This window comes from Calonectris borealis, chromosome 7 (genome assembly GCF_964195595.1).
Source record: "Calonectris borealis chromosome 7, bCalBor7.hap1.2, whole genome shotgun sequence".
Taxonomy (NCBI): Eukaryota; Metazoa; Chordata; class Aves; order Procellariiformes; family Procellariidae; genus Calonectris; species Calonectris borealis.
In genome coordinates, this window is record NC_134318.1 from 3016731 (window position 1) to 3030357 (window position 13627).

At 42.3% G+C, this 13627-nt stretch overlaps 1 protein-coding gene across 3 annotated transcripts in view; it reads left to right on the forward strand.

The window, feature by feature from the left end:
- The window catches only part of ATAD1 (ATPase family AAA domain containing 1), a 17907-nt gene continuing 4280 nt past the window's right edge, over window positions 1-13627 (forward strand). Inside the window, exons 1-8 of one of the 3 annotated variants that reach the window (XM_075154060.1) lie at window positions 1-140; window positions 2325-2500; window positions 4187-4285; window positions 4565-4685; window positions 6333-6533; window positions 7653-7759; window positions 10710-10799; window positions 12915-12965. In XM_075154060.1, the coding sequence (XP_075010161.1) occupies window positions 2339-2500; window positions 4187-4285; window positions 4565-4685; window positions 6333-6533; window positions 7653-7759; window positions 10710-10799; window positions 12915-12965 (831 nt within the window). In that variant the 5' untranslated portion in view covers window positions 1-140; window positions 2325-2338. Of the gene's footprint in view, window positions 141-724; window positions 810-2324; window positions 2501-4186; window positions 4286-4564; window positions 4686-6332; window positions 6534-7652; window positions 7760-10709; window positions 10800-12914; window positions 12966-13627 lie in introns of those variants that run through there. The other 2 variants (XM_075154059.1, XM_075154061.1) reach the window with 2 other exon arrangements.

Genomic DNA, 13627 nt, shown 5'->3' on the forward strand with positions numbered 1-13627 from the left:
AGGCGGGAAGCGGGGGACGCGCCGCCGCCGAGCCAGGGCCCGCGTTGCTGCCGCCGCCGCCGCCGCCTTTCTCCGCCCGTAGGACCGCCGCCCCCGCGCCGCCACCCGCCGGCCGCGTGTCCGAGAGAGCGGCCCGAGGGGTGAGTGACCCGGCGAGAGAGCGAGCCGCCGCGAGCCGCCGCTTCCCGCCGCCGCGCCGGCACCTACCGGGCGGCGGGAAGGTCACGGGCGGCCGGTCCGGCCCTCACCGGTGCCGCCTTCGCCTCACCGCGTCGCCATGGCCGGGCCCCGGGCGGCCGCCGCCGCGTCCTCGGCGGGGCGGGGGGCTCTCCGAGGCCTGCTCCTGCCCGCGCTGGGGCCCGGCGGGCGGCCCGGGAGGCCTCCCGGGCACGGCTGGGCTCGGCAGGGCGGCCCTGCCCCGTCCCCTCACCGACCGGTGAGGCGGTCGGTCTGGGCGGCTTGGCCGGGAACCGGCCCCCTCCTCTGGGCCGCTCCGCGATCGCGGGGGCTGCGTGCGGGTAAAGCCGCGTCCTTGCAAGCGAAGCGGTTGCTCTTGCCCGAGGGCTCGGGGGGAGGCGAGGGTCTCCCGCCGCTGGCTGAATTTCCCCCCCGCCGCGCTGCGGGAGCGGAGCAGGGACCAGCACCGCTCCTCCCTTGGGCTTCTTTTTAACGTTGGAAGCGTTGCGGGCGGGCAGAGCTGAAAGACGATGCAGCGGTAGCCGTACGGACCTAGAGTTTGCCGTCCAATTAACTGTCCTGCTCATTATCTCAGCGATCTGCCTAGAAACAAATGCAAAAATTCAGGCAGGGTAAGCAGAACTTCATTTAGAAAGGTTACGCTTAAAATGCGCTCCTGTTAAAGCTTTTTCTTACAATTGCTGTTCGGGGCAAGGATTGCGTAAGAAGTGGCTTTTTTCCATTGATTTTGGGGGCTTTTTTGGAAGCTTTTTTCCTTGTTCACTGAGTATATAGCCCTTTTATTTTAATAAATCAGGCTTAAGAGAACGTGCAGAGTCTCCTAGCTCTGTATTACTTGCTTAGATGCCCAAGCAGGCAAGTTTTATTTGATTTCCAAGCAGGTATGCACAGCAAGAGCCTTGACTTTTAAATTTCTAAACAGAGAATGAAGAGTTAAAAAGCCCAAAACTGTGTTAGTGATCCACACTGGAATATAGTAGCGAGCCATTGACGTCTTGTGGTAAACGCAGTGCTTCTCCTAGTTCCAGTCTGCCGAATCCTTGTAAACAGAATCTGTGGTATGGCATCGTCTTGAGTTGAATACGGGGTCGACATAACGCGACCGCTAGCCAAGCGAGGGGGAATTCAAGGATATCTTGGCTGTAGGTAGTCCGGCTTTTCCCTGGCTGACAGCGCAGTTTGGAGACCAGCCAGGGAGCCTTGGAAGCTGCCAGAGGAATTGCCGCTGATTTTGCCCTTGCAGTGGGAAAATTGGGCAGTGAACGAGGAGAGCGTTGGGGGTTCTCAAGCAGAAACCCTGCCAGTTGAGGAGAAAGTAGATTGGGGAAAGAGGACCCCAATTTTATAAGTCATTTTTCAATGTTTTAAGAAGAGATTTTTCCTCTCTGCAGCACGCTCCCTTAACTTGAAGGTGCTGTACTTTCTGGGTTTGGCTCGTACAGCAGCCAGCCTTTTCCCTTGATAGCTGTGTGCCACATCCAGCATTTTCAGTTTTCCAGGGATATTAATAACTCAAAATATATTCTGCTAGGTGCAGGCTCCAGCTCTTAACCTCATTTTATTCAACTACAAGTCATCAGTTGCTCCTTAATGTGGCAATTGGGTGCTTTCCCTTTAAACTTCCTCTTAGGGAAAAGAACTCCCTGTTTAAATAATGTAGTTATCTTTGTCTCCATGACTTAGCATTCTTGGGTCAATAACAATCACAAAATGTCAGTCTTAATGGGAATATAGACTTGGCACTGAAATAAAGTAATCTTTATGAGGGTATTGTATAGCTGAATGGAATGCAAATTTCCTGAGGGAAGAGTGAAATCGGGACCTTTTTGCATGTAGTCAATAGAGAAGTAAGGCCTCAAGTTGTTGCTCTCGTTTCTTCTCTGCTTACTGAAAGTGGAAATGAAACCATCGTTATACTCAGCGCTGCGTGTTTTAATCTTACGCAGTTTTATATGTTGGGGTTGTGCTATTGTTGAGATATTTCATTATAACTTCATGGTAAGCTTTATGCCCACTGTGTGCATGGGAAATAGTTTTTATAAAATGGTGTTTAAATATAAGGCAGATGTTTTCCCAGCTTTAATTTTCTTTCTTTCTGTCCCTCCCTGTGCTTTTTTTACATTTAGTGCTGAGAGGCAAAATGGTCCATGCTGAAGCATTTTCACGTCCCCTGAGCCGGAATGAAGTGGTCGGATTAATTTTTCGTTTAACCATATTTGGTGCTGTAACATATTTTACCATTAAATGGATGGTTGATGCTATTGATCCGACCAGAAAGCAGAAAGTAGAAGCTCAGAAACAGGTAGGATTTTATTCATAAATATTTCTGTGAAATGCTCTCTCGTTCATTACCAATCATACAGAGAAGTCTGCTAACTGAAAACTGGACTTGCAATAACCAATGAAGTAATCGACAGAAGCATGTGGGATAATCAAAAAAACTAGAATTATTTTTTAGTAAATCTCAGGATCAAGGCTGTTCGTGTTTTCAGAGCTTACATTTTATAACAAGTTAAAATTTCTAGCTTGAAGTGGTGGAAAAACTGTTTAACTGTAGCGCAATGTTGTCTCTCATTATCTGCAAGTGTGTGGTCCCAGTGCCGTTTCTGCTTCTACAACTTTGCTAAGCAGCAGTCGCGTTAAATAATGCTCTCATCAGTCTCTTGGTTGCTTTTTAAAACCTTGAGCAGAAATAACTTAATTCTCTGCTGCTTTTTGACAACGTAGTGGCAGAGGCAGGGACTGTAGTTACTCATGACAAAGAGGAACACTGCTGTCCAAATGCCTTTTTAAGAATAGCTTGCACTATGTCCCTCTCCCTCTGTTCTCCCCTCACCTCCAGTAGCAGTCGAAATGCCCTGGAAAGGGGAGAAGAAACGTGAAAAGCCTCGTTCCTTATGTTGAACTAGAAATGATTCATGGGAGTTAATGCTCTGGGAAAAGATTTAGGTGCATTTCAGAACGAAAAGTTAAATGTTTCCTTTGGAAAGTATTGCAGGAAATGTTGCAACTTTTTTTTTTGTTTTCTGGCTGACACAAATTTCACAGATTCGAACAGCAGTTTTGAGCAACCTAGTTCTGTTTTGGGTGGCTTTTCTTTTTTAATGAAATCTTTAGTTAAAAAATTGGCCCCACTTTAAAAATCAGCTTTCACAATCTGTGCTAGTGCCAGCTATTATATAAGAGGTTGCAATATCCCAAAAGCATGTCAGACTTAACCGCAAGCTTGAGTATAAAGAGAAACTGAATTGTGAAAGCGTGTTGACACAACAAATGACTTTTCCTTTTAAATTGGGAAAAAGAAAACACTGAATACATAGAAAAAATTGACTGGCTTCTGTGAATTATCTTTTTTTTTTTATTAAAAATATATTAATCTCTCCTTGATACAGTGCTGTGGAGGTTTGGGGGGGCATGCTTTTTATAATAACACAATTATATCTCCCATTAAAGCGTGTGTGTGTATTATTTGCAGGGTTGTGAATGAAGGTAATTAAGCACGTGAAAGAACTCTAGAGTTCTATTTAACAACAAGTTTGGGGCTTTTCATCTGAATCCCGTACAAAGTTTGTAAGGACTAATGGGCTTTTTTAAAGTGTAAAATACCTGTATCAGCTTTGGAAACTCCTGTAGAGATTAGGGAATTGATTTTGTACTGAGGTTACCTGTGTATCTGCAAACCTGTTCTGAACAGCTAGCTCTGTGTTTTAATGTTTATTTTGGTTGCTTTTCAGGTCATAATGTATGACTTGTGGATTTGGGGGTGGGAGGGCTGATGGGAACTGAGACATATGACTTAGTTTCACTCAAGTGACAGCAAGTCATTAGGAAATAGCAGAACCTTCTACTTCAGGCAGATTTGACCTCTTTTCAGATGTGACTTACGGAAAAGCTTTTCAGACTGCAAATAGCAGTTCTTTAAAAACTCATTTTTGAATTAAGCATTCAATTTCTTTCTCTGATTTTCTTGGCGTTTTATTTCCCCCAGGCCGAAAAACTAATGAAGCAAATTGGAGTGAAAAATGTCAAGCTTACTGAATACGAAATGAGTATTGCTGCACATCTCGTAGACCCGCTTAGCATGCATGTAAGAAACTGTTTTCCATGTTACTCCGATGAAAGCATTTCAGACGTGGAAGGTCTTGATTTTGACTTTGGATTACATTATTTGTCATATATATGTATCTATGGAAATACATAGGAAATATTGCTGTAGTTTAAAACTAAAGTTGCATCATGGAGAGCAGGGTTTTTTTAATCACTTGTCTTTTTTATTTTTGAGGCCTCGCACTACTTTTAAGCTTGTGGATATTTTTTGTTGGCAGGGACTATGATGATCATTTCTAATACTGTTTTTCCGTGTTAGGTAACCTGGAATGATATTGCAGGCTTAGATGATGTTATTACAGATTTGAAAGACACTGTCATTTTGCCCATCAAGAAGAAATATTTGTTTGAAAATTCCAGGCTCTTGCAGCCGCCAAAAGGTAGGAAAGAAATGTTATGGATTTTTATGTTCGTATTTAAAAAAAAAAAAAAAGGTTACAGTTGCCCAGAAGGGAAAGAGGAAGTGGGTTGCCAGTCCAAAGTGCAACCATTAGGACTGATGCCAGGGAAAACCCTCAGGTTTTTCATCTTCCCTTGCCATGAAATCAAGTTCTAGTGAATAAGTTTCATTTTACTAATGAAGCAATAATTGCTTTTCAGTTATTGATGTTACATTTTGGTGCACTAATCTATGTAGCCGGCATTTTTAACTGCCTAAATTGTCAATTTTTTTCTTCTTATACCCCATCTTGTCCTTTGGTAGAGGTGAGCTATAGCCCTGCTGTACAGCTTCTTACACTTGGTTAATATTTCTACAGTGTCATAGAAACATAAGTCATAAACATGAGACGTCAATGTAAGCTAATCTTGCAGACATCTCTCTGTTCTAGTCCTAGAAATTCCAGTCATTCAGAGAGACAGAGATCCCATTTTGATTCTGGAGATCCCTTCATTTTCTCTGGAGTTGAGTTGCACAGTGTGGAGGCAGTAAGGGAACCGGCGGGGTGACAAATTAACTTTCCAACAGTAAAAGAGAAGTTGGACTCTCTCTGCTGGAATGCTTACAGCCATATTTGCTGTATGTTACTGCAAACAAGCAGAATTTGAACCTAAAATGTTGGACAAAATGCCAAAGTTTATCTTTACTGCTCTGATCCCTGGAATATTGTCTTCTGAAAATTCTCTGAAAACTATTAATTACTGCCTGTATCTGTGACCATCTCAGTTTCATGTCTTAAGTGATGGAAAATGAAGCACTTTTGTAACTGGTTTAGTTTTTCCAGGCTACTTTCTGCTTAAGTCACAAATTGAAACTGTCTGGAAAATTACTTTAATGTCATGATCTAATAAGCTGAAGGAAAAAATTATTTTTTATTTATCTTTTTAAAGCAGACTTTCCATATAGGGCAAGCTCCCTAGTTTTATTAGTGGCTTGCACTGTGTGTTAATAGGAAGTCATTGCTTCAGAGTAATTATGTTTGTGGTCGCCAGTCACATAAACAGAAAAAAAAACCCCTAGTAATTCTCTGTGTTTGAGGCTTGTTTGACTTAATTTTTGTTCATTAAATTGTTTTCTTTACAACTATGTTAGAAAAACACTACGGTGAATTCTTTCACTATGACAAGTTTAAAAATAATATGAGACGTCATATTTAATTGTGGGTAATTTGTTTAAAATGTTTGTGGACTCCTCTTTTTTTTTTCTTTCCCCCCTCCCCCCCCCCCCCCCCGCCGTGCTAAGTTTTATTAGCAAGGCTGAAACTGGCTATAAACAGGCCTGTCAAACGCTTACAGGAAATAAATAGGGTTTTAGTTTTATGTAACCTTTATAGTCACGGTAGTAAAACGGTCTTCTTTCAGACAGATGTCTCCCTTCAGTTTCACCATACGTGTCTTTAGATATTCTTAGCTTTAATTTTATAATAAGGATATCTTAAATAACTCTGATTTGATGGAACCCTGTGTAACTTGGTTTCTTATCTTTTAAAACTTGGATAAAATACGCGCCTGGACACTATCAGGTCTGTCATACCAAAGCACGTTTTCAGTACAGCGACCAGAGAGCGTTAACGCCGTTACTTTTTCAGGAGTACTGCTCTACGGCCCTCCTGGTTGCGGCAAAACGCTGATCGCCAAAGCTACAGCAAAGGAGGCAGGTTGTCGATTTATTAATCTCCAGCCTTCAACACTGACGGACAAGTGGTATGGAGAGTCTCAAAAACTGGCTGCTGCCGTCTTCTCCCTTGCTATAAAGCTCCAACCGTCCATCATTTTTATTGACGAAATAGGTAAAAATCTATCGCTTTTTGTAAGTAACTGTAGCAGAGTGACGTTAAACTGTAGGTTCATCTGGATGGGTATATTGATCTACTGTCATCTTTTCCTTAAAAAGAGTGATAATGGAACAAAGTTTAGTAATATAAATACTATTGTAAAGTAGTGGTGGCAAATGAGGAAAAACAGTGTATTTCTTCCTTCTGTTAGTGCAGGAAATTACAAGTAGAACAAGTTGCTGCTTATTTTTGGTTGGGCTAAGGTGGTTCATGAGGAAAGCTTTTCTTCTGTCAAGGGAAGTACTTATTCAGGAAACCCATCACCAAATACACTTTGGCAGGAGGGCACATAATGGGAAATAAAATAGAGGTTTAGGAGAGCTCAGGGATAGTAGTGTAATAAGGCTGAAGAAGTAGGAGGGGAAGTTCAGCTGGGAAGACAGCAAAGGTGCCAGTTGTTCGGTGCGTTTGGACTTGTCACGTTAGTGTTTAAGTCGCTGTGAACTTGAGCGGTTCAGTTAAAATTGCTTGTTGTCTCGTAGCACTGGTGCTTCTTCGAGTGAGCTGTACAGTTTGCAGAAACAGAGCCTGACGAAGCTTTTACCTTTTCCACAGTTTAGGTTTATGAAGGGGCTACGTTCTTAAGATGCTTTTTATCCTTTTGTATAGGTGTGAAATAACTGTTGGAAATTCTTTAGGCAACCACTAGCAGAGTTAGAGCACTGCATAACAAAGTGTATAGCCTCCTTCACAGCAGCTTGCTGTTCTCCTGTGCTTTGGTGTCTTCTAGCTTGCCAGACTCTGAATGCTTCCGTCTCTGCGTGAGAAGTTCAGGTGAAAGTTACACTTTCCATGAATTCAGGAAAGTGATAATGTGGAGCACAAGATTTGGGACAATGTCATGTGATAGGTGCATTCTCATGTAATGTAATTTTAAAGATGTGCTTAAAAATATGGTGAGATTCCACTTTCCTGTTCTTCATCATAAGAAATATTTTTCATTTGTTGACAAAGTTTATTAAAAAAAGTATTTATAAGATAGAGAATAGCACAAGTCTGCACATGAGAAATCAAACAGCATAGTTTCTATGGCAGGATTGAAAGTAAACTGCTTTACTGAATCCTTTAATACAGATTCCTTCTTACGAAGTCGATCGAGTTCTGACCATGAAGCTACAGCTATGATGAAAGCTCAGTTCATGAGTCTGTGGGATGGACTGGACACGGATTATAACTGCCAGGTAAGGACAAAGGACGACGAGAAAAGTAACGCGAGTCTTCCCTCTCGGTTATTGAGCCGCTTGGGAAGAGTAGCAGATTGCATGTAGTAATAATTGCCAGAAGAGTTTCTTTACCTGTCAGTGTTAGTGATTACCAGCATATTATGGGAATGAAGTGAGTTGTATTAATAGATCATTTTTCTTCTTAGAGGACTGGTTTTGTAGGTATTTTGGTTCTAATTAAGAGGTGTTATTTTCAGAAGTCTCAATAATATAGCTGTATAGTTTGAGCTGCCAAAATTGGGAATTTTTAAACTCTTTTGAAAAACATTTTGTCAACAATATTTTCTTCAGGCGAAGTGAATCATTGATTTCAGGAAAGGTATTGAAAGATCTCAGTATTCATCCCAGTTGCAGGTTGGTTGGTTAGTTTCCAGAAAAGCTTTAGACTAACGTTAGTCAAGCACTAGGGCTCTGGACTTAATCTGAAAGGGTAGAGAAGTTGATGTTACCAAAGACAAATTCTATTAAATGGAGCCGTGCTTCCATCTCGTTATTCCTGTACGCTTCCGTCCCCCTCCCATAATCTCAACAGAAGTATCGTATTTTGGAGAGGAAAAAATACAAAAGCTGCTGGTGCTGTAAAAACAAACAAACAAAAAACATCTATGAAATAAATGACTTGAATGTAGCACAGACAAAAGCCTGCTTGGTTTGTTTCTGAACTGTCACCTGGAGCAGTCTTTTTAAGGCCTTTAAAAAGGATGTTTATTCTCCAATTTTAAAATTTTCAGCCTTTTTAATCTGTATTTTTCTGTGAATGGGTTCCGATGCTCTGACCTCCGTTAGTTCTTCCTTAGTAAAATCTGCTTTTCCTCCTCTCTGAAGCTTGTGTTAAAGATTATTTTTCAGTTGTTTTTTTTAAAAACTGATTAGAACACAGTGAATATATACACTGAGGAGCTTTAAAGCAGAGTGTTTGCTTACCATTAATAAGAGGCCAATGGTATGAACGCTTAACGGGAAGCTAGTATGATCTTACAAGCCCACATTTCTTCCAGTATTTGAATATATTATCTTTTTTCCTCAATATACTTTTTTCCCAATATACTGCCAACTTCTTGTAGCAAGTCAAATTGTTCGTTCCCTGCAGTAAGACAATATGCGGCCCTACCCACCTCTCGAGTTCAGCATGCAGAGCCTGAACAAGTCGCTCTCGTCCTTTACTCGTACGCCTCTGCAGGGTAGGGAGCCACCAAAGTAAAATGCAAGGCAAACAATTGGCTGGAGACACCGCAGGGGTTGATTCAGGTTTCCGGGGAGTTTTTCAGCAGGAGTGGTTTGTTTCAATACCGTATTTCAGGCTCCTCCCCGAGATGTCATTGCAATTCAGGAAGTGTTCTTTAAGCGATGGTTTTGACATTTGCATTGTCTCGGTTTTTGACAGCCAGCTTGCTGGCCTCTTTTCTTAATTACAAATGTTTACTTGGGAGCTTTGGGTTGCTTGTCTGATTCTTGCCAAACAAATTTCCTTTGAATAAGGACTAAATTTGGCTTTTGTTACGGTAACAAAAACTCCAAATGCTAGGAGGAAATTGTAAATAAGTGTTGTGATAATGTTATTTGTTCCTGTCTTGATTGCACCTGAAAAGCATGTCCAGCTTTGGGCTAAGCCTGCCAAGGATATGGTCTTGAGTCCGGCAGGAACTTGGGGCACGGAGCCTGGAAAACAGAGCTGTGCTGCTTGAAGGGACGGTTCAAGTCTGGAAGCCCCGTACATTTGTGCCCTGGGCGGGGGCCACCTTCGCAGAACCTGCAGACAAAGCCGGTTTTGGGAAGGCTCCTCAGCTCTGGTAGCAGAGAGGGAGCAACGCTTCGGCTCCAACCTTGGGGCTTGGTGCGGACCCCGGGGAAGCACCGCACGGGTGCCGTGCTGGCTCCTCGCGAGAGGCAGCTCACCAAACATCGGCTGGCGTTTGGCAGGCGCAAAGCGCTTGCGTGCATAACGCTTTCTAGAAGGTGAAGGCTGCCGGAACCCTGGCGAAAAATGTGCCTTTTGGCTTTTTCTGTGCGTAGCAATTTGCCACCGTGTAATTAAGCCTCTAGATGGCAGGGTGACTCTGCTCCGGCACACGCAGCCCCGCCTGGCCAGGGGCTGCTGGAGCTGCCAGGGCTGGCTGCGGAACGGTGACCCCAGACAAAAGACCAGAATCGTGTCAGGAAACTGTATTGATAGGAGATTAATTTCCCTGACATTTTTCACTTTCGTGACTGGGTATTTACAATGTACATAACTTACGATAACAAACGAGAAAACAAGGCTGATGTGAATGGGAAGTAAATTTGTTCTTAAACTAATAACTGGAATGCGGTCAAATGACATAAATACTCTCCTTGTATTGAACTTGGCTTGTACATATTTAGTGTGCTGCTGTTACAGTATACCAGTGCATATAGGTTCTTGTTGACTTTTAATCCTTTTCTTAATGCTTAAAAAAAGAAACAACATTTCAGTGCACGCGAAAGCTGCCAGCTTGGTCATCCTGGTGAACTGATTGCCTTTCTTTTTTCAACACAGCACAGAAGTGCCACATTCTTTAATAACTTATCAAAACGTCTCCTTTCAAGTTCCTTCCAGACCACCAGGAACTAAAGAGACATTGCCAAGACTTACAAGCAGAAGTTTTGGGTTACTGCTTAGAGCTTGAACTTTCAAATTGGGCTCAGAAGGTTTCAGGCTAATGTAAAAATCTCCACCCAGACGGTACTCTGTGGTACCAGTGTTCTCTTAAGCTGCCTGTTTAAATCCAGTTGCTGAAATCGGTACCGAGAAACCTTATGTAACTTCTTTAAATGTCGATGTTCTTGATAAAGTGTGGAAGAGTCACATGTTTGGTTTTGAAACTCCAATACGGCAATGTTTTCAAAAGCTGGTTTCAGGCTGACTCGTTTTTGCTGTTGGTGTATACAGGTAATAGTGATGGGAGCCACCAACCGTCCTCAGGATCTTGACTCTGCAATCATGAGAAGAATGCCGACCCGGTTTCACATCAACCAACCTGTAAGTCATGCCAGGCTTGCCCGAACAGCGTGCCTGGTGGCTGAGCTACAGGCAGGTGCCTTATCAGCCAGGAAACGCACATCTCTGGGGCTTTTTTTTTTGAAGAAATACTGTATTAATTTGATCTGGTTTTAGTTTTTAGAAGCACGTATATAACTTTGCTTTTTAAGGTGAAGTTTGTCACGGAAGTCTTGATTCCTTGGGTCTTTTATCTGAAACAGCTCCATGTGCTCTGAGAGCTTCCCACTCGTTTTCTTCATCTATAAGAATGGAGTGGCTTAGCTGCCGCACTCTGGAAAGAGCTTAGTTTTAACTTGAAAATAATCACAAAAAGCACAAAAGTGACTGCACACACTTTCCTACGGGGAGAGTGGCACCCAGGTCGGATAGTGTCAAGAAGCACGTACACACTGACTGCCATTTATACCCTCTCGATACGCAGGATTTAGTTTTCAAGGAGAGAAGAGGGAATGAAATCTGCATACCAAAGCCTACATTCTTTTCAAGCCTTTCCACAGTCAGGCACTGCAAGCAATCTGGAAAACTGTTTTTATTCCGCTTACTACTTATGCCAAACAGGCAGTAATTAAGGTCTTTATCAAGACCTTATCACAATGTTACCCTTAGTATAAATTTTGCTTTTGCCATCCTTTTCAAGGTATTTTAGTCGCCTTCGAACACTTAGCGATATCACAAGACGTCTTTCTATCAATATTATAAAGAGTTCAGTCGTGGTTGTCAGTATTCCCTTCTGGCTACAGAAATAGCCTTCATTATTCATTTTTTGCAGAAACTTAGAGACAAAACTGGAGGAGTAAAGCTCTTGCTGATTGTGCAAGAGAGTAGTCATGTTCCCAGACCCATCTTGTTTGAACTGGCTTTCACTCCTCGTGGGCGGATACTTTTCAAAACAAAGCATTTATAACGTAGTAACTGCTTCGCTGCGATGCCTGCTCATAGGGTTTCGTACACCTTACTCATCTTCAAGCTTCCCTTGAATTAGTAAGGGGCAAGGATGTGTATTTTAGCACTTTATCATGTCTTTCTATCAAGAACCGTCGTTGGAAAGGGTGCATTATCCGCAGGTAGCAGTGCCTCAGGGTATTACAGGCGTTGGCTCCCTCTCCCAGGATCAGAATGACAACAGGAGGTGTCATTTAGGGCACAGGCACGTAACTTTCCTTGCCCCGCTACAGCCATCCCATGAACTTTCCGCTTGTCTCTTGTTCTTGTCTGTGGTACTTTGCGATACAACCAAGATTGGTTACAACTCTTTTATTGAGGGCCAAGATCGTTTATGTGCTGTGGATCGGAAGCGTGCACAGGTAGCATCGGTGTAGAGTAGCTAAAGCCTTGCAGATTTTATAACTACGTTTGAGATTAAAATGCCCAAAATTACTCACAAGAAATTATCTGCAAGGCAGAGGGAAAGGGAAGAAGGATTTTTTGAGACAGAGTATCAACTGTTCAGCTGCCAGAGTACCTGAGGGGTAATTTTTTCCCTTTTTAACAATGAAAGGGAATTTAGGACAAGTTTGGGTTTGGGAGACACAAGAAAGAGTCCCTTTGCTGCCTGTGTTTTACCTTGCTGTGCTCAGGACTTAACTGTTTCTTGCAGTAACCTCATCACAGTATGTGATTTATATTGCTTAAAATCTCCCAAGCATCATCTGTAGAATTAATTAATTTGTTTTTTTTTTTTTAAGCAGAACAGTTTATCCTCTTCACCTGATTTAGCAAAGTATTGAAAGCATCCCCTAGGTCTAGAGAGTCTGCCCTCCGTTAAAGATGATGGGAAATCTTTGGAGACAGCTGCTTTCACTTAGGGCAAAGTAAGACTAAATGTCAGTGCATTTTCCCTTTCCCTGTAGTTAGTGTACGTGTATTTGCTCAAATGTTTAGTTTCATCTGCTCCTGGAGTCAGAGTACCCTACATCTTGTTTTGCTGAGTGATTTGCCATCAGACAGGTTTCCTTAGTGTGTATCGCGTCTTCCATTTGAGGGATCAGCTTGTGTCACTGAATTGTGACTGGAAGCCCACGCCGTGCAAAATTGAAATAGATGTTACGTATGTTTATTTTTGTACTCTCGTAACTTTAATCTCTTTTGTTTAAGGCTCTGAAACAAAGAGAAGCAATCTTGAAGCTAATTTTGAAAAATGAAAATGTAAGTAGACTTCTTTTAATGGTTAATTTGCTGTATTACTGTTTTCAGAAGTGCAAGCTCTGGAGTTGTAGAAGACATGTTTTATAATTGACTGTCTTGGAGTAAGGTAGAGGTTATCTACCAGGGTATTTCTGATAATAACTTAGGAATCTTTTGTGGTTTTAGGTGTGGCGTTAAATTAGAGTTGCCTACTGGTTTAAGCGTGAGCCTCAGTCAGAGCAGTAGTCTTGGATTTTGTGGTGAATCACCATCTCCGAGGAAAATGACTTAATTTCTCTGTCTCCATTTTCTTGTTATATAACAAGATAATATATTTATCTCTCTAAAGATGCTGAAGGTGAATCATGTTTAGAAATCACTTTGATCGGTAAAAGAAATTTCAAGACATCGTGAAGCAGGCAGAAGAGATGCTGAATTTTTTTAACTCTGTACCGTCTATTGGCTCAAGCCAAGAAAGGAGGAATAACATTTTTTGACAGTGCTGCTTTTTGCACTTTGATCCATAGTTCATATTTCCTTTAGAGGAAAACTACTACAGACGCTGTTGCTAATATTGCATGTGTTGATTGATGGTGTTCGTGTCGCCATCTGCATTCCAAGATGAGGGGAAGGGGCAGTTGTGAGCACATCTGGTAGTGTCGTCGGCCGGATATGGGACCTGT